General features: G+C 41.4%; 1 protein-coding gene across 1 annotated transcript; it reads right to left on the reverse strand.

The window, feature by feature from the left end:
• Positions 1-1,305: 1,305 nt before the first annotated feature.
• On the reverse strand, positions 1,306-15,024 carry LOC137288030 (excitatory amino acid transporter-like). The gene is made up of 8 exons (XM_067820390.1): positions 14,820-15,024; positions 14,054-14,264; positions 11,641-11,855; positions 6,821-6,947; positions 6,205-6,438; positions 3,421-3,615; positions 2,183-2,317; positions 1,306-1,613 (listed from the first exon to the last, which is right to left on the reverse strand). The coding sequence occupies exons 1-8, from the start codon at positions 15,022-15,024 to the stop codon at positions 1,472-1,474; spliced, it is 1,464 nt and encodes a 487-aa protein (XP_067676491.1). The 3' UTR covers positions 1,306-1,471.
• Between the last annotated feature and the right edge of the window lie 6,883 nt (positions 15,025-21,907).

The raw sequence follows: 21,907 nt of genomic DNA on the forward strand, positions 1-21,907 counted from the left end.
GCTGTAATGTGATTTACGTCATGTCATCATATATGGACTCTAATCCTGTGCTGTAATGTGATTCACGTCATGTCAACATATATGGACTCTAATCCTGTGCTGTAATGTGATTCACGTCATGTCATCATGTTTGGACTCCTATCCTGTGCTGTTATGTGATTCACGTCATGTCATCATATATGGACTCTAACCCAGTGCTGTAATGTGATTGACGTCATGTCATCATATGTGGACTCTAATCCTGTGCTGTAATGTGATTCACGTCATGTCATCATATATGGCCTCTAATCCTGTGCTGTAATGTGATTCACGTCATGTCATCAGATATGGACTCTAATCCTGTGCTGTAATGTGTATTCACGTCATGTCATCAGATATGGACTCTTATCCTGTGCTGTAATGTGATTCACGTCATGTCATCCATCATATATGGACTCTAATCCTGTCAATATATTCTTGTTAGTATCATGAATCTTGTTCCTTTTCAACGACTCTTCAATAAATCAATGTTTATCTCAGGTCACGTGACATGTTACAAGTGGTCAAAATGACTAGGTGAATGTCATACCGGTATTGTCTTTAACAACAATCTGAGTTCAATGAATACACCGACTTTTGCGGTATCGTGTCACTTCCATGTTTAAAGGCAGGAGAGATCACACGCAGTAAAAGATACTTTTGTAGCTAGGAAAATTACGCTTACACGTCTTGATTTAACTGAAATTCTGTATCACTGACATACTGGGCCTCCTTCCAACCTAAGCACACATTCGTGACTTTGCTAAAAACCAAATCACCCACTCCTAGTAATGGGTGATGTTACGGGACAATTCGTATTGCCTACCTCGCAAACGAAAACAACAACTCTGTTGCGGAAAACATAACCTGAAACTGGAAATAGTTGAGAGTATAGGACGTCAAGACAGCCCTTAATAACACGCCGCGTGTATTAATTTTCAGGAATACTGGCACATTCCCATCGTCGGTATAATTGTTGAACATCAGTGAGAGTGCCCAAACCCTCCAGTAAGGTCTTAGTCTTAGGGGACGACTGTCGTCGACAGAGGTAATTATAAGCTTGTTGCGTGTCACGTATACCGTCGCCATCGTTCTATATCTACCCACACATCATCCCCCCCCTCCACCCCTCCCCACCCAACACACACACACACACACACACAGAGAGAGAGAGAGTGAATGAAAGCACCATATCTTCAGGACCTGATATCTAACTCACTTAGTCACTGAGGCTAGGAATGGTTCAGCGACAAAAGACACAACACCCCACTTTATACAACACCTGAGTTTAGTTAAAAGTCACTTTGAGAGGTATTTCAAGGTTGATGTGAGACGACAGACTACTTGGATGAACGTCAAGCTGAAGCACTGAAACCCCGGAAACCACACCATAACCAGGGTAGTTTGATACACATTCAATGTGGTGCAAACCTCACCTCTTTTATAGAGTTTGTTACACAATGTCTGTGTGCTCTATCATGCTATGTTCTTGGTCCGTGTGTACTGCTCTACTGCCTTGCAAGGGGAAGTAATGAGCCAGGATGGCAGCCGCCACACAGTCACCGCTGATGTTCACCATGGTGATCACGCGGCCTCTGGAAGATGAATCGGTAGGAATGGTTACATATTGTTTCAGCAACAGTGCCACTCTGATACTTAGTATTCCTGGTGTCTACTGCGGTGATGATGTTGGAATATATGTTATTGCTGAATTATGTATTTAGCATGTACAATGAAACCTTGCTATAAACTTAAAGGCACGCGACATTCCTAGCACATATTTCGGTGTGAAATTAGCTGAGAACGAATGAATGATCACCTTTGGCCGGTATCACGTAGTTTTATTATACATTGGTCACCAGAGAACCCAAGATAAAATCGGTATCTTTATAGCAGAACCAATACGATGACGATACACAGAGTGAGTTTAGTTTTACGCCGCACTCGGATGTCAAATGCAGCCATAATTTGAAATAATGAAAAATCAACACGTATTGTATACGTTTGTATATGCATGAAGACCTGTACGCGATGGTGTTGTCCCTTTATGTGCTATAAACACACTCTGTCCAGGCATTAGGGGTTTACACTATAGACGTCTACAAAAGCCACACATTAGAAGTTAAAACAGCAGACTCCTTGTGTGTGTCTGGTGAGAACTTACAGCAGCCAGACAACCGGCAGGACGAAGTACACGTCATCAGCAGGGAGGCCGACAGCGGACATGATGACGAAAAGCGTTACAAAGCCGCCCCCCGGGATGCCTGCCGAGCCAACACTGGTCAGGGTTGTACACAAGCTGAAAATACAAAATACAAAACATCTTTCCATCTCAAACATCCTTGTTGGCTTCTAAATGTAGTTGCATTGTTGCTATGGATAAAGTGCATTTATTTCACAATCACCAGTTGTGTTGCTAGCTGTTCACTTCTCTTTTTAACATAACCGTTAAATTCATATAATGTGCTGAAATATCGGGGTTTTAAACATCCCTGTGTTTGGTAAACAGTTTGACAATATTATAACTTTGAGATATGAATGAAGACTTGATGCCGAGTAATTGTGGTGTTGATGTCGTGCACAAAGGTTCCTAGTGTAAATATTTTATGACCGCATCAATGTTTGGTTTATTTAAACGGTATCTTCTTAATTCTATGGACTTTCACCCTGCTTGCATTTGGAAGACAGCTGGCATACCAACATTCCTTACCCATCCAAACAGGACTTGCACTGAATCAGGTTTATTTAGGTATTTAATGGTATTGCACGTTTTTGTTGTCTCAGACAGAATGAAACGACCTACCGACTACCGCAGATCATATGAAAGGCTGAACACCTTGACCACTGAATAATTGTCACATTACATAACACCCGTCATCTACCGAGTTCCCTCAAGGAAAGGGGCTGTCTAACAGTATGATTTTGGCGATGGCTAGAAAACGTCTGTATTGCATTGGTTGCGATGTTTCGGCGTAGATTTAACACCGTCATCAAGCAAATACGTTGTTAACATGTACACAGAAAAGTCGCATCCACAGCAACAAAGAAGTTGTATGTCCATGAAAAGTGTTCCTCTTCATCATATCAACTTCTAAATACAACGTAAAGAAGATACTGCTTAAAGGTAACATTGTCAGTGATGTGAGTGAGTGAGTTTAGATTTAAGCCGCACTCAGCAATATTCCAGCTATATATCTGTAAATACTCGAGTCTGGATTAAGCAATCCATTGATCAACATCAGGAGCATCGATCTGCGCAATCACTGGGAACCAGTGACATGTGTCAACAAAGTCAGGTAGCCTGACTACCTGACGCCGTTAGTCGCCTCTTATGACAAGCATGGGTTACTGAAGGCCAATATTGTAACCCGGACCTTCACGGGTTTGACGTGAGTGAAATACCAGATGATGAAGATGTCGATGAAGTTCAGCTGTATAGCTTTCAGCTGTGCGATGAAGACGACAGTGACAACTTGAAAGATGGCGGTGCCGTCCATGTTGATGGTGACCCCTATGGGCAGCACGAAGCGGCAGATGCTCCGGTCAATTTTCAAGTTGTCCTCACAGCAGCGGACCGTCACAGGAAGTGTAGCTGCGCTGTCGGACAGTACAACACGTTCATCAATATCGGTGGACCCTCTCTTGTTGGTGCTAGACAGCTGAAATTTGAATATCTAAGAGGATCTACATCTTGCCTAGATCACTATCACTTACAAGAAGCCATACTGCGAAACATTCGAACAGAAGTCGAGATATCAATGGTGAGACGTTAATAGAACGCCCATATAAGACTATGTTATCATACATATTTTGCATTGATTAAAACACATTGTCTTCTAGTGACACGGGAGAAGAGACTCCTCCCAGTGTCTTTCGATATAGTTTGACTGCAGTCGTCATTAAGATAATTCCTATGTTCGAATCCCGATAATCGTGTCGTGGTTGTGGTTCAATGAGCACAAACGCATCCAAATAGTATTAGTAAACGTTTGTCATAAAAACGATACATGAAAAGTGCAGAAACGTTATAAACGTAATGCTCGGGCAATGTGTCGGAAACAAGAGTACAGACATCGACTTTAAACCAGATTCATCATTTCGGTTTTTACGACGTAAACGAGTTGAGATCGGCTTTACGGCACATCGGCATTATTCCAACCATAGAGTGACGAGATCAAGTTTGCATCCATTACCGTTCAAAGTCCATGGTCCAAATGACTTTCGTTTAAAAAATATATGTTTTCATTTCACTACCATTTAAAAACAGAACATGTCATAGCACCAAATACAAAAGCAAGCTATTTGTTATTCTCTTTAGAAAACCGCACTCTATGATATAGGTCAACTTCCCTCAGGTAATCTATGATCAGATGCCCACTCATGTGGGAAAACAGACCTTTTTGTTTCCTTAAGGTCCCGAGTACAAGGGCTTTCCAAGAGCAGCATCGGCCCTTGTGTTACCTGCTATGTCGACGTGACCTGGCACCCAGCAGAGGATGATGTCATATTGGCCAGTAGAAAGATCGTTGTAATGTTCTAAAATGTCCAGGATGATAGGATGACGTCATTGGACGTTGGGACTCCCGGTCTGCTGTTGCAAAAGTCTTCAACATCCATCACAACACCCAATCTCGATCATGGCATCAATATGCCAGCTTCATTTCGACCCTAGATCGTCCCAGACCTGGAAGACCAAGAGTTACCACTCCTACTCAGGACAGATTTATCAGGGTGTTTCACTTACGTCGCGGATTTGCTACGGTAAAAGGGGTCTGGTCATCGAAATTGTTTCCGCCGAAACCACCAGAAAACGTCTTAGTGAAGTGGGAATTCGGAATTGGACCTAACCTGACGCGACAACACAGGACAACGACGTGTCCGAAGGTACAACAAGGTACAGACCCGGAACCTGGGGAACTGGGACGCGTATGATTCAGTGATGAATCGCATTTTCTCCGGCAACGACGGGATGGAGACAACGTTTCCATCGACGTCTACACGAACGTTTTGAGCCGAACTGCGTTCGACAGGTGGACATATTTGGTGGATATAGCGTCATGGTGTGGGGATAATGTCCTGAAACTTGTTGTTGTTGGTGGTGGTGGTTTAGGAAAATCTTACGGCAAATGCTTAATCGAATAAATCCTGCGAGCTCACCACCTTCCACTTTTTAACCGCCAGGGAAGATGTTTCAACAACAATGCTCGAGCCCACACAACTCGCGTAACAGGTGCCTATCTCGCCCTGGCACTCCAGATCGCCTCACCTGAACCCGATCGAGACACTATTTGACGAGCTTGATGGACGCGTCCGTAAACGTCACCATCGTCCTCAGACACCTGCAGAATTCCTCAAGCAAACATCCGACTACTTGTGCAATCCCCTGGTGATGTCACCAGCTACTGTTCTGAACGCCCCTTGTGTCCACACATTGAATTGATTGAATATGTCCAGAAGGCAACTGAATTGATTCTGGCAATGACAACAACGCATATATATGTCGAATTTTAAGCCTTATTGACTTTTGTACAGTTGTGTACGTTTAGTAAATGTCCTTATAATCATTTTAGGAATCACCATTTCGGACATTCATTGCTTAAAATAACAACAACAACAACAACAACAATAATGGCCTATTCGGAACTCGCATGAAGCATCTTGATGTCCATCGTTTGTCCATTCGTAACAGACAATTCGTTTCTAGCTTTTGCTTGACTCCAAATAAGAGTACGTGGGTCAGTGAGTACGAATTTACGTCGCTTTAGCTAATGGACATTACACACAGTACTCGCGTGGGGAGTCATGGTCATCGGCGGGACATCAGAACGCTTAACCACCAGGCCAAACCTCACCAATTTCAAATAGCCGAGGTTTCGTTTTCCAGATATCTCACGCAAAACAGAACTTGTTCAAAGAATATGTGAAAGTATGAATATGAGACAGCACAATTAGTCAGGCATATTGACTCGTTCCCACGCAATCTGGTTGTTAGATGCAATGACATGGAGCTTCAGACTCGGGTGAAAGAGTGTCCCAGGGGAACCTTGCTCACTACATCAGTCAAGTAATTTCACATCCAGACTAGATTATTTCTAGACCATGACCATATACCTGGAATGGTGCGGCTATAAATAGCATCCATCCAACAACTCTCCGATGTACCTATGTTTACAGTAAGTATCAAACCTCGAGTTAGTTCCAACTGCAGTGACAAGTGCCTGAAGTATCCCACGTGTGATCCTGTAGGGGTTCCTCCTGGTCAGGGCCGCGTAGATGACGGGTAAGACGACAGAGGAGTGGACAGCGTACCCGACAAGGTTGGTGATCATGTACATGCCCAGCTGGCGACCCGTGGTCAGTAAGTCGTCTACAGCCAGGATCTTGGACGTTGTGAGGAACAAGATCCCAACAGGTGAATACCTACACAGGTGAATACCTACACAGGTGTTGTGTCACTGTATATCATATCTAGTTCAGGCTATAAGAAACATCGACATGTACTACCTTTAATTAGTGTTGCTCAGTCATATATAAAAAACAATAAAACAAAGAGGAAAGAGGATACATAACACCATTTCGAAAACTTCTGACACAAATGTTAGCATTATAATAGGTTCCTATTTTCTGAAACATGACAAACATTTTCTTAAATTTCCTGAGGCTAAGTTTAAATCTCAATTAGATATCTTGAAATTTTAAGAAAACAGTTCTAACGCAAATGGACCCTTAAATGCTTCCGTACTTCTCTTAACCTGTCAGAAATATCGGTGACAGATGAAGAGGATCCGTTTTTAATACGTACCAAATAACAAGCGTAACCATTGTCATGGTGATGTCATTGAGGGAAGAGAAGAATCTTAGCATCACTTCGCCAGACTTTCCGAGCCTTCCCAAGCACAACCCGAACACAACACAGTACATCAGTATACCTGTAGGACAGAGCACAGTCCAAATGCAACACAAACGCCAGTATACATGTAGGACAGAGCTCAGCCGAAATACAACACAATACGTTATTATGCCTGTGGGACAGAGCACAGCTCAAATACAACACAATACGTCAGTATACCTGTAGGACATAGCACAGCCATGAGCGAGTGTTGTTTTATGCCGCAAATATGACGGCGAACTATGCACATTTCGTCCAGGAGAAAAAAATATCACTTAAAGCAAGAACAACGACACATGTTTATAACGCGACACACATAACGGTGATATCCATAGTCTTATAACCGCCTTTAGACAAACAGTGTGGGGCCAGATAGGGTCCTCGGGGTCATCTTTGAAATCTTCTTGATATCACAGCTTCAGTTACAAGGAGACTTATACGTACAATTCACGTTTAAATCAGAGGTAAAAATGGGTGCGCATGTCCCAGCCTTCCCGTAACCTACGACGCTGATGAAGCTCAACACGGAAACGTCGTTATCAAATCTTACAGGAGATAAAAGTAAAACCCTTAATCAAACCATTTATAAATCATGCAAAAAGAGGTATGTCGAGGAAGACACTTTTCATTGTCTGAAACATGTAGCACATAATTACTCTTTGAATAAATCAGAAGACTTCTGACTGGGTAATCGTCAGTCCATGTACTCATGGATTACGTTTCATGGATCATAAGAATCCCAATGGAAAATTCACGAAAAATTATTTTTGTAAACTGTGTCGTGAGAATATACTATTTTTCATTTATAAAATAGAAACAAGATCTGAAGATACATCCTAAAGCGGTGGTAATATTTGAAATAGGTTCCATAGAACAGGTTTTAACGACAACATAATGATAAGAATATGATTATTCACATGGCTGTTTGGCTTTGGCTTCAGGAACTACTGAATCAGACGGACTGACTGAAACATATCATTCTACCAGGCAATTTGTTGTCTAACGAATGTACAACCTTTGTTTTTATACATGCCAAATTCTAATAAATTTCATGACATAGTTCTTTTATTTCTTGGGCATCATTGGCTGCAAAGCGTTTCACCGTGTCGCATACGAACATGGTCGTTCGGTACTCAGAGAGATATAAGCTCGGTATGTTTACAAACTTTATCATGCAAAATCTGCCTCCCACAGTAGATGTCGCTTGTGTCAGATCATGCGATATCTATAAGTGATATCTACTGTAGATTTCACAAGAATGTGAATCTCAGTGATATTGCATCATCAGTTTATGACCTCACAATGATTTCACGTCAAGAAAGAATTAGGATGATAAATATAATCACCGTTGTATACTGTGATATCAAATATATTAACACTCTTGAAAGTAAAAATAGGTAACTTTAATCAATCGTGTTGATGTATTTGATATCAAAATACACAAGTGTGACATTCCCTATATGTAACAAAAACTACCATATTTTACAGTCTAGTAGGTATTTATAGGTCTAATCCTGCTTCCACGTAAGAAACAGAAGACCAGCACATTCTCAAGGTCTAATCCTGCTTCCACGTAAGAAATACAAGACCAGCACATTCTCAAGGTCTAATCCTGCTTCCACGTAAGAAACAGAAGACCAGCACATTCTCAAGGTCTAATCCTGCTTCCACGTAAGAAATACAAGACCAGCACATTCTCAAGGTCTAATCCTGCTTCCACGTAAGAAACAGAAGACCAGCACATTCTCAAGGTCTAATCCTGCTTCCACGTAAGAAAGAGAAGACCAGCACATTCTCAAGGTCTAATCTTCCTTCCACGTAAGAAACAGAAGACCAGCACATTCTCAAGGTCTAATCCTGCTTCCACGTAAGAAACAGAAGACCAGCACATTCTCAAGGTCTAATCCTGCTTCCACGTAAGAAACAGAAGACCAGCACATTCTCAAGGTCTAATCCTGCTTCCACGTGAGAAACAGAAGACCAGCACATTCTCAAGGTCTAATCCTGCTTCCACGTAAGAAACAGAAGACCAGCACATTCTCAAGGTCTAATCCTGCTTCCACGTACGAAACAGAAGACCAGCACATTCTCAAGGTCTAATCCTGCTTCCACGTAAGAAACAGAAGACCAGCACATTCTCAAGGTCTAATCCTGCTTCCACGTAAGAAATACAAGACCAGCACATTCTCAAGGTCTAATCCTGCTTCCACGTAAGAAACAGAAGACCAGCACATTCTCAAGGTCTAATCCTGCTTCCACGTGAGAAACAGAAGACCAGCACATTCTCAAGGTCTAATCCTGCTTCCACGTAAGAAACAGAAGACCAGCACATTCTCAAGGTCTAATCCTGCTTCCACGTAAGAAAAACAAGACCAGCACATTCTCAAGGTCTAATCCTGCTTCCACGTAAGAAATAGAAGACCAGCACATTCTCAAGGTCTAATCCTGCTTCCACGTAAGAAACAGAAGACCAACACATTCTCAAGGTCTAATCCTGCTTCCACGTACGAAACAGAAGACCAGCACATTCTCAAGGTCTAATCCTGCTTCCACGTAAGAAATAGAAGACCAGCACATTCTCAAGGTCTAATCCTGCTTCCACGTAAGAAATAGAAGACCAGCACATTCTCAAGGTCTAATCCTGCTTCCACGTGAGAAACAGAAGACCAGCACATTCTCAAGGTCTAATCCTGCTTCCACGTGAGAAACAGAAGACCAGCACATTCTCAAGGTCTAATCCTGCTTCCACGTAAGAAACAGAAGACCAGCACATTCTCAAGGTCTAATCCTGCTTCCACGTAAGAAATACAAGACCAGCACATTCTCAAGGTCTAATCCTGCTTCCACGTGAGAAACAGAAGACCAGCACATTCTCAAGGTCTAATCCTGCTTCCACGTAAGAAACAGAAGACCAGCACATTCTCAAGGTCTAATCTTCCTTCCACGTAAGAAACAGAAGACCAGCACATTCTCAAGGTCTAATCCTGCTTCCACGTAAGAAACAGAAGACCAGCACATTCTCAAGGTCTAATCCTGCTTCCACGTAAGAAACAGAAGACCAGCACATTCTCAAGGTCTAATCCTGCTTCCACGTAAGAAACAGAAGACCAGCACATTCTCAAGGTCTAATCCTGCTTCCACGTAAGAAACAGAAGACCAACACATTCTCAAGGTCTAATCCTGCTTCCACGTACGAAACAGAAGACCAGCACATTCTCAAGGTCTAATCCTGCTTCCACGTAAGAAACAGAAGACCAGCACATTCTCAAGGTCTAATCCTGCTTCCACGTAAGAAATAGAAGACCAGCACATTCTCAAGGTCTAATCCTGCTTCCACGTGAGAAACAGAAGACCAGCACATTCTGAAGGTCTAATCCTGCTTCCACGTGAGAAACAGAAGACCAGCACATTCTCAAGGTCTAATCCTGCTTCCACGTAAGAAACAGAAGACCAGCACATTCTCAAGGTCTAATCCTGCTTCCACGTAAGAAATACAAGACCAGCACATTCTCAAGGTCTAATCCTGCTTCCACGTAAGAAATAGAAGACCAGCACATTCTCAAGGTCTAATCCTACTTCCTCGTAAGAAATAGAAGACCAGCACATTCTCAAGGTCTAATCCTGCTTCCACGTAAGAAACAGGAGACCAGCACATTCTCAAGGTCTAATCCTGCTTCCACGTAAGAAACAGAAGACCAGCACATTCTCAAGGTCTAATCCTGCTTCCACGTAAGAAATAGAAGACCAGCACATTCTCAAGGTCTAATCCTGCTTCCACGTAAGAAACAGAAGACCAACACATTCTCAAGGTCTAATCCTGCTTCCACGTACGAAACAGAAGACCAGCACATTCTCAAGGTCTAATCCTGCTTCCACGTAAGAAATACAAGACCAGCACATTCTCAAGGTCTAATCCTGCTTCCACGTGAGAAACAGAAGACCAGCACATTCTCAAGGTCTAATCCTGCTTCCACGTGAGAAACAGAAGACCAGCACATTCTCAAGGTCTAATCCTGCTTCCACGTAAGAAACAGAAGACCAGCACATTCTCAAGGTCTAATCCTGCTTCCACGTAAGAAATACAAGACCAGCACATTCTCAAGGTCTAATCCTGCTTCCACGTAAGAAATAGAAGACCAGCACATTCTCAAGGTCTAATCCTACTTCCTCGTAAGAAATACAAGACCAGCACATTCTCAAGGTCTAATCCTGCTTCCACGTAAGAAACAGGAGAGCAGCACATTCTCAAGGTCTAATCCTGCTTCCACGTAAGAAATACAAGACCAGCACATTCTCAAGGTCTAATCCTGCTTCCACGTAAGAAATAGAAGACCAGCACATTCTCAAGGTCTAATCCTACTTCCTCGTAAGAAATAGAAGACCAGCACATTCTCAAGGTCTAATCCTGCTTCCACGTGAGAAACAGAAGACCAGCACATTCTCAAAAAGGAAGCAATAATAAGACCAAAAAGTTCACAGTAAGAACGTTTTGTGAAAATAGCTGAATGTGCAAAAATCCAATATAAGCCCCGAATCGAGGTCAAGGTTCCAATCCTATTCTTTCATAGAGAAAATATGTTTATATGAAACAGTCTGGAGATTCAGTGGGCTAGATGTCTGTGGGACTTCCTCTGACAGTAGGCTGACTGCCGTGACATATCCCATATACAATGTATTTCACAAAGCGGCATCCAACTGAACCGTTACAGCCAGCAACTGTACATGTTTCTCACCTACTGTGTTCATCCCTGTTACATACACACTCTTCTGTTCCCAGCCTGCCTCTGTCTGTTGCCTGTGGAAGGTCATATTTGGGGGCAGTACGTCCTCATAGGAAGCATTTCTTCCTGCATCCAGGGTGACGTTTGAATTATTCATGCCGGTTCTAGCCTTCTGGACATACTTTGTTCCCGTTTGCTGGATGGCTGCCTGCACGATGTTCTCATTTCTGAAAGGATTCAGAAGTGCTGTAATTCCTTTATTGTCTTAAGAAAATCTTATTACACATATTTGAAAGTAAGTAACAATACAATAAATAATAATAGAAACGCATTTGTAATGAACACAAGCCAGACATCAAACTTTCTCAAAGTGCAACAAAATAACGATTAAGACAGGGAGTAGAGGTTCGAATTTGATACGAAAGTAAGCAAAATGTCAGATGCATTGAGAGAACAGGTGTTTTTTGAGTCATAATTTGAATAGTTCGAACGTGTCACAAAGTGTGACGTCAGATGCAAGAGTATCCAACAGTACTAGGGAGATGTGTAGCCAAAGAGTTTTAGTCTGTAGGAAGGAGTGAGTTGCTGTCACTGGAGCAAAATTGTCGGCCTGGTACATATGGAGTAAGTCACTAATTTAGTCAGGACTGGTGTTGTTGAGGCATCTGTATGTAATGCAGAGCACCTTGAACTGTATTCTAACTGTACTCTGGCTCTGATAGGCAGCCAGTGAAGTACTCCAGGAATGGGTGATATATGCGCATACTTCCTGGTTTGTATCATGATCCTAGCCGCTGTGTATTGGACCATTTGAAGTCGGGGTAGATGTCTGTCACTAATGCCCTGTAACAAACTGTCACAATAATCCAGTCTAGATGCTATTAGACAGCGGGTCATGGATTGTACGACAATCATTGCTAATATATTACCAGTACCTTCCCTACAAAATTTCATTACATGAATTAAGTGTGTTACAATGTTGTATTAGATAGTGCTGTTGTTTACTCCGAGGTGTCCACAACACCGTCAGCGCGGTGTCAGGTATACGCTGTGTCAGGTATACGCTGACTATGAGTTAGTTGCTAACAGTAAGAGTGGGCTTCACACTTTGTACAAAAGCAGGATTCACTTAAGGTATACAGCGTGACTAGATTTCACGTACTGGAAACAACGTGAAATAATTAGTGTGTCGGGAAATAAAACGTCCAGTACAACATGGTTTTGTTACTGGTTGCAGCACGATATTCTCTTTCATCTTCCCTCGAGTACAGATCTTGTCTCCAAGTGAGCTCTGTATCACAGATGATTCCCATGTGTAGTTGGATGTATTCACTGGTGGCCAGTATAGTGCAAGGAATACTTTTGAGGCCCATGGTTCAACACCGGTGTTCATAACGGAGAAAGGTCTTGTCTTGTCACATCTCCTCGCCTCGATGAGAAACCTTCAAAATTACTTGTAGCCATAATCTGTCTGTCTGTCTGTCTGTCTGTCTGTGATATTCTGTACATTACCCGTTCTGACTATCAGGCCTGTTAGTGCATTGTTGACAATGTTACGACAGTGTAATGTTACGAGAGTGTATTTCTATAAATTGTATTATTACTCAAGTGATGATTATCATTGGGTCACAATGTTTGGAGTTTTGAGTGATTGTTATTATGGGTCACATTTCGTATGGTAAATGTTCAGTGTTTTTGTCATACTTTGGCTGCAGACTTTAAGGTAGCACTCTAGGGTTACCTCCCTTTGAGAATGTGTATTGTTTAATTGTTGACTTCCGTGAGACTATGAAAAAGTTCTACGTTAATGGCGATGGTGGCACATGTGCTCGAATGTTCAAGAATCGGTGACCATGTATATAAAGGCTGCTTGATGTGTTGACACACGACACACAAACGGATTAACTGGAATGCATCATTTGCCTGTTTCCGTCAACGCTTGACCTACATGACCTCTGCCTGGTCGCTCGCCATGTAACATTCAGGATAACTGTTTCTCACTCTAAAACCAAGCCTTTGGTGAGTTAATCTTATATTTGTGACCCATTACTTAAAGTTTGATTCAGGTGCACTGTACATAAAACCTCTAATGTGAATGTTTGTATCTTACAATACAAAAATATTGAAAATTTTAGACTTCTCAGTGTCATATTTTGCTGGCTCTGAGGGGATTTCTTATACCTTTTGTCACGGCAATTTGTTAACTGTAACAGTGACATTATTCCTTTTGTTACAACGTCATCTGTAATTTCCTGCAAATGTGGGTTCATATGACGTCACAATGTTACTTGATTCAGTAAAAGCTATTGAACAGTAGTTACAAAATAGCCACCACACAACAGAGTATAATAATCTCCAGTGAGAATTATGGACAATGCGTCCATACCCGTACATATCTGGCTACGAGGGACTTTGGGGAGAGTACCTGAGAAGATCCAGAAAGGCGTGTATGGGCGAGAGATGGGGAGCTGGTCCAGCCTTGTGTGTGGTGGACGCCATCATGTTGCCGACCCCCGGTTTGATGGCAAGGACGAGCGTGAGACCAACAGCCAGGGCCACGACAGTGGTGCTGATGTAGTAGGCCAGTGTCACCACGCCCATTTTACCAGCTGACCTGCCGTCTAGATTTTCGATTCCTTAAAATCAATGCCAATAATGAATTATCATTATGAAGCTTGAAAATCTATTTTTTTAAACATATATTTCATCACCACATTGAGATATTGTTCAGACTACCATTATGCCCAATGTAAAAACCTTTCACAAGACTTGCGGACAAATCTTAATTAGAACAAGATGTGTATTTCCCTTTCTCCTCCAGAATATAAAATGGTTGGTTTTTTTATGGGATCATCCCCGAAAGAAATTGTGTAATTTATGTACACAGCATATGAATGGCGTGGATATATCATATGTGAACTTGTTGCCTCCAGATGGTTGGAAGTACCAACTCAACGGTGTGTCAGAGGCTTCGAAACTGACATTTATTTACAGACCATTGTGACAGCTGGGATATTTACAGACCATTTTGACAGCTGGGATATTTACAGACCACTGTGACAGCTGGGATATTTACAGACCACCGTGACAGCTGGAATATTTACAGACCACTGTAACAACTAGAATATGTACAAACGAGTGTGACAGCTAGAATATTTGCAAAGCACCTACATGCAGCCTCATTCACCCACCTGTGATTATACTGGCCACTATCAAGGGGAGAATGAGCAACTTCAACATTCTCATCAGCAGTTCGCCCGGGAAACCGATGATCAAGATAGTTTCAGAGGATGGATTCAACTGACGACACAACATCCCAGCAGTCACCCCTATCACTATAGACAGGACGGTGACTAGCAGCAACAAGTGCCCGCGGAGACATTTCTTGACCTTCATCTTGTTCAATCAGCTTGGAAATATCAGACACACATTCACAACATATTTTGAAGTATTTTCACTTGGGAATTTTACAAAACTATGTCACTGGATAAGTGGGGGAAAGGTTTTGATAAATGAGTATGCACATTTTGTGTAATCGTTAAACATTCATCATTGTCCAGGCTTGCCTGTTTAAAGGACGCCGTAGTATGGATGGAAACGCGCGGATAACAACAAGATGTTTGATATGTAGAAACAGATTTTTGCCAGTGACCTATATCTATATATGTCTACACTAATCAACGCTTTTGTAAACTTACCGAAGAATGGTAATGCCACCACACAGGCTTATAGCCAACTGTCAGGCCAGTCGGGAGTAACTAGTAACACTCCGATCGAGACACCACACCTGCCAGGTAGACACACATGAATGCCCGTTCTGTATTAACACAAAGAACAACACTGTCAGGTCGTCTACAGGTGTTCATATATCTAACTCAATGACTGTCTCAAAAAACATTGTATGTCGTTAGATGCAATTTTTTTTTATTCAAACTCTCCTCGAAATAGCTTTTTTCATGTTTGTGTGTAGTATTGACAATATAGTTACCACATACTATATCTAATTTCGCACAATCTTACACTTTTCATGAACAGTGAGTGAGTGAGTGAGTGGGTGAGTGGGTTGGGTGAGTGAGTGAGTGAGTGAGTGAGAGAGTGGGATGGATTGATTCAACGTGAAATGTGACAGTATGTATCAATGACTGTGAATAGTATATAGATGTATATAATTATATTTTTGTGTTAGAATCTGTAGCCTATATATGGTGAATGTATGACATCAGAATATAATCATATCTTTGTGTTACCGCCTGTGGCGCATGTATGTCAAACCTACAAACAAATATGAATATATATAACGTATATGCAGTATTAATTACTTTATGGTAAACTACGCAATGAAGGGCGTTGCACTTGTAAGCTGAGATGCGAGTCGGGGCTGGAGGTGACAACTGACGCTTCAGCCCTGATGCCCTGAGACAGCAGAACATTCTCCCCTTGCCCTTGAACATTCTCAGACCTGCCCTTATCGAGCATACCTGCGGTGACATGGAGAGAGGTTTACGTCAAGCTAAGAATCAAGATCAACATTCCCCATGTCTGAACCAACGCTTATCCCGATTCAGCAGTATTTAGAGAAGTAACGCACTTTCTACGTGAGGTAGTGCGCATGTTTTCAGGCGCTGCTCTGCTACGTTAAATCTTGTGTTTGCCTTAACATCGAAAATCCTTTCCTAATTACTAATTGTACATACTATTTTCGTTACATCTAAGCGTACAATCTGGTAGTAAGATGTCTTGTTTACGCTTTTTCTATACATATAATACTTTATAAGGCGGTCATAACTATTTTCTTTTTGTATGGTAAATTAGCACAAATGATGTTTATCAGCCGATCATGTTTCTCTTTGACTTGGTGTATGGTTTGCCATCACCGAATTCAATATTTTCAAATTCTTGTTTTATTAAATCTTGTTTGTACTTTGCTCTTAACTTGTATAGAAATGATGTCATGAATGCTTGGTTACTGTTTATAAAACATATTGAATTCTTCGAAGAATATTTAATGAGATCAGTGTATGTTCACAGCACTGGGAATTAAGCGAGTTGTAAGTCATTTGAGTTTGTATGGAGACTTGATAATTTTTTATAAAAAATTATATTTGGGATTACATTTTCTCAATCAAGTTCAGATTCTAGCACAGTTTTTGTTTGAGTCCCATCCGCGATTGAAACCTAGACTCTCAGAGTGAGATACCTAATCGCCACCACACAGAGAATGCAATCCAACCCGGGCCGCCATACAAAAATGGAAATCTGAGACTGGTGGTCCAGGTTACATACCTTGTGTACCCCTCTGACAAGTGTGAATTGGCTCGCAATGTCTCTTCAGCCAGCTGTCAGATATATAAGTATTATTATCTGTAGCTGTGTCATAGTATTCACTATAATTGATGCTGACGGCGAAATATATGTCATTTGTATTCGTGGTAAGTTTTCTTTATGCAAATCGTCAGCAGGGCTACTGCTCAAAAATTATATCTTCAGCAGGCCTATTGCTGCCAAGTGATATCTTCAGCAGGCCCATTGCTGCCAAGTGATATCTTCAGCAGGCCCATTGCTGCCAAGTGATATCTTCAGCAGGCCTATTGCTGCCAAGTGATATCTTCAGCAAGCCTATTGCTGCCTTTACATTGTTTTAGTGAAAAGGACTTTTGAACAGGATTAGTGTATTTACTGTGAATCATATTTTTACTGTTTTGTTGCATGTAAATACGGAATAATTGGAAGTCGTTTTACACATTGTTAACCTATACCTTAAGAAAACATTGTTAGTTCGGACTCAAAAGGGTATATTTACACACATTTACAAAGGGAGACTACTCCATGTCCACTGTACGGGAACTTTCCTGCACATATGACTATGAACACAGGTTGAGTTGATGTTCTAAGGTAGAATGGAGTGAGATCCTCATACGCTGGTCATCACAGTGTTATCAATGTGTCCATATGGGCTTGTTTTTATTATACGTTTTAAGTATTTCATCCGAATGCTATATACTGCCAGTATCACCGTCCATTATTCCTGCATCAATACATTTCAGATTTTGATGAATGGTACGACATGCATATTTCATATCACTAGCATAATGTGCATTTTACAGGCGCTTTATTACGGAAGCTCCATGCATTGTATAACCCGTTACTATTAGGCTCCACTTTTACTTAATGACACTCACGCCCAAGGTCCGGGTTCGATTCCCTGCGTGGGTACAATGTGTGAAGCCCATCTGTGGTGTCCTGCGCCGTGATGTTTTTGGGCAGTTCTAAAGGCGGCGTAATCTAAAACTCACATAAAAGGCGCACACGCACACGCACACGCACACCCACACGCACACGCACACGCACCAGGAAAGTACCATATTGCCTAGACACTCAAGAACAAATCTTTAGATGAAATCTGAGATATATATTTGTTGACTTGTTTATAAAAAGAATAAATATCTATGTTTGTCGTTACGAGGGGTTTAATTGTTTTGTTTACATCAGAATGTCCACACTGTGGTCTAAGATTTAGATGTGGTATGTTAAGAACATTAAAAGTCTTAACTGGATAGGCAAAACGATACAGTCTATAAACATGGCGTGTACAGATGTGTACAACTGCTCAAGGGTGGTGTGAGATTTGACTGGGAGCACAGGTGTGAGGTTCATGTAGGGTATATAAGGTGTGGTAATCGGTTTGGCTGTACAGTGGTGGACGAGGGCTTACAGCGTTTATTGGCGTAGACTGGGGTATGCAGGACTGGATAGGGCGGTACAGAGTACATTGTAGATACTTTAATCTTAATGCACATATTTTGAGCAGATACAGAAAATGTGATATTCACCATCAAGTCATTCACCACACTTTTAACGAAAATCATCAATTGAACATGTGGTTCAGTAGATTTTATTATTGCAACCTGTACACCCCACTCACTATAGCTTTTATGCAATTTAAATATGCTTCCGGTTTACATAAGCTGCATCGATCAGGTCAGACCAACTCTCCGGCTAAACCCGTCTGTCAGCTAACATTACGGAAGATTTAAAGTGATATGGCATACCCACCATACAATATGGTCACGTGGTTGCTGGGCTGATTGCGAGACGTACGTTCAAGGACGGCCGCCCTGAATGCCCAGTATAACGGTTGGGAACAATGGTGTTAAGACTCACAGGTTCCGTATTCCTGTCTGTACTTTCAGTAGTCAGTGGTACGTCCACAGTTTCCGACCCTTGAACTCTTCAACCTCCAGGTTCTCGACATGTTTGTTCACAATGCTAACGGACATATTTTGGTTTTAGTTTACGGATTTTGGTAGTAAGGACTTTCTTCTGAAGATGCATTGTTTGAATAAAAAAGTTTGGAACTGTAGGGGATAAATGTGTAACGAAGAAGTTTCTAATGGTCATTTTGAATATTGTTTGTCTGAAATTTGACCCCGGTATTTTAAATAACTTTTACTATCAGAAGGATCTTAGGCGGTAAAATACAAGCTGGTCATTCTGATGATATTTGTTTTGGAGATTCGATATGTAAGCGCCACAGATCCACAAATCAATAAATTCCCTCAAAATATTAACGTGATCAAAAGCACACGGAAAGCCACCTAAACGGGCCCCGTCACACACTATAGCTAATATAGTAGTTATGCTACATACTTGGGCTTGGTAACATTAGGAATATTGATGACAAAAATGACGAGAACTGGCTTGAAAGAAGTATTGGACATGTATACACATGCCATTCTTATGACGCATTTGAATATCGCCCAGCAACAAATGCATCACGTGACATGACATGTAAACCTGATGTTTAGGGAACAACATAGTATAAAATTACGTATCAACTGGCTCTAAAGACGATTGTACAAATTTTGGTCTAAACACGCGATGATACCTGAGCATACTGTAATGCACATACCAAGCACGTGCCTCACACAATAACTCAAAATTTACTGTCGCGTGTTCACGTGTTGTAAGGCGCCAAACAATTTTCACAATTGCAGTATGTGCACTACAGTTTTCTGAAATGACTTCAAAGACGACAGTACTAAACATTTAGCTTTCTTACATATTGACTTTCAGTAATTACACAATAAAAAGGTACAGGTATTGACTTGCATGCCGCAGAGCTAGGCACACAGCATTAGTCGACTTGAGGTGAAGTTAAGGACTGTCCAAGACCTGGAAGACAGAGGAAGACCACTGACCGCAATGACCAACTCAATCCCATGACCAATGCCCAAGAAATTCGCCGGCAATGGAGAGTGGGAAACCGGTATGTGTGTTACATGTGCCGGTGTGTGGTCCTGGGGGTATAGCCCAGGTCACAAATCAGTTCAAGTTATGCAGCGTTGAATGATATATATTATGGATATACAACTTCTTTTATTCAGTGAATGCGACGTTTCGACAAATATACTAATGTCGTTGTCAAGCAAATGGTACAGGGTAATAAGTAATGACTATAAGTAACCTGGAATGTGAAACTGTGAGTGAAACTACTTGTGGGTATGAAATCCTAGCCTTGCACAAGTTTCTAAGGTTACCCTAGTAATTAATAGTTTCTGTGAAAGGTTCTAAAATGTATACATAACACACTGGCGCCCTTAGACTATCTGCGTATCTAAACTTGCCTCTATAAGTGAGTGAGTTTAGTTTTACGCCGCATTGAGCAATAGTCCAGCTATACGGCGGCTGAGATAATCGAGTCTGGACCTGGCAATCCAGTGATCAACATCATGAGCATCGAGCGACCATCGGTTCAATAGGAACCGATGAGATGTGTCAACCAAGTCAGTGAGTCTGACCACCCGATCCCGTTCTTACGACAAGCATAGTCGCCTTTAATGGCAAGAATGGTTTGCTGAAGGCTTAATGTACCTCTGATCTTCACGGGTCTGCCTCTATAAAGATTAGAATTACTATACCTGGGCTTAACACCCGGTGAAGTCATGGAGCAAGGGTAATGAAACTCGAGCTGGTTGAGAGACACAATAACAATAACACAATAAGCGAACAGGATGTATGTTCTATTGTGTACGTTGATTGTCCGGGGGAATGAACTTGATCTCCACATCTATCTTGGTGACATACGTTAGTGTTGAAAAGTCAGCTATTTATTCTACGGGGTTTCACAAGGCCTAATTGTTTAGCTATGTAGTCGATTCGCAAGAGACCAGTTAATTGCCAGGTTCGTATTTACACCCGTATAAGATACTTACAATGACATAATTTCCTGTCCATGAGGCATTATGACATGGGGAACCTAGGACAGGCAACTTTCTAGTTCCACCGAGTAACAATATTCTTGTAAGTAATATTATATTGACCCCAGCCTCGCTTTTCAGGAATGACAAAGTCATGCAAAATCCTATTGTCCATCAATCAAATACATATGTTACTATCAGAAGACAGTAATTTTGACCTTATAAGTCGGTGAGCATAACCTAAATAGCATTTATCCTCAGACAGGGCGCCGCCATTTTTTAAAATCGTGAAGTTCGTTAGAATTAATGAGATTATGGTTTGTTTTCATCAAGTTGGAAAATCAAAACTACTTCCTACAAGTACTGTTGTTAAATATGTATTTGAATCATGACCCAAAGGATTTTTTTCATAACACAACTTGTAACATAGCGACTTCTTCCAAGGAAGGAGAAAGGGGAAGGGGAGGGGGGGGAGGGGGTGGGGGCGGTCGAAGTGAAAATACTGCGCGATAAATTTCTTCCTTTTTGCTAAATTTACTTGGTTTGTAAACGTTCGCTCACCCGTATGTAGACACTTGTCAATATACGTCTTTAAATTTGGTCTCATAATCCTAATTACTTTGTAATCATACCTGTATGCATTTTGAAACTTAATAAAAAGAAGCGATATGCAGACACTTATAGCAAATTTATAACAGGAATGTAATATCTAGACATCTTATAGTTTGCCAGTGTGAATCACAATTCACACGCACGCCCTGGTGTATGTTGTCTGTACACTTCACGACGAAAACAATGATTTTGTTGAATGCTACAACAACTTAATAAACAGAAAATGCAAATGTTAAAATTAAAACAAATTAAAGTTATAGGAGCAATGTCAGGCTATTACCTTGGAATGTATCCACCATTATCCACAAAAACGAGTGATATATAATTCATCTGCAGATTTCCCAAGTGATGTGTCGTTTAAAAATCTAATATACGAAAAAGTGATGTATTTCACATCGGTGTATAGTCTCCATGGTCACGCAAGATAGCACACCTGGCAACTAATTGCATAACGTCCGTCATTCTTTTGA

Source organism: Haliotis asinina, chromosome 6 (assembly GCF_037392515.1).
Source record: "Haliotis asinina isolate JCU_RB_2024 chromosome 6, JCU_Hal_asi_v2, whole genome shotgun sequence".
In the NCBI taxonomy this organism is placed as follows: Eukaryota; Metazoa; Mollusca; class Gastropoda; order Lepetellida; family Haliotidae; genus Haliotis; species Haliotis asinina.

What these genes read in the sequence shown, in the direction of transcription:
- LOC137288030 (XM_067820390.1), bottom strand. Translation starts at nt 15,024, where the DNA reads ATGAAGGTCAAGAAATGTCTCCGCGGGCACTTGTTGCTGCTAGTCACC. An exon ending in AGTGGCCAGTATAATCACAG is followed by an intron (nt 14,265 to 14,819) that starts GTGGGTGAATGA and finishes ATTGATTTTAAG; the next exon opens with GAATCGAAAATCTAGACGGC. An exon ending in ATGGTTACGCTTGTTATTTG is followed by an intron (nt 6,439 to 6,820) that starts GTACGTATTAAA and finishes TCACCTGTGTAG; the next exon opens with GTATTCACCTGTTGGGATCT.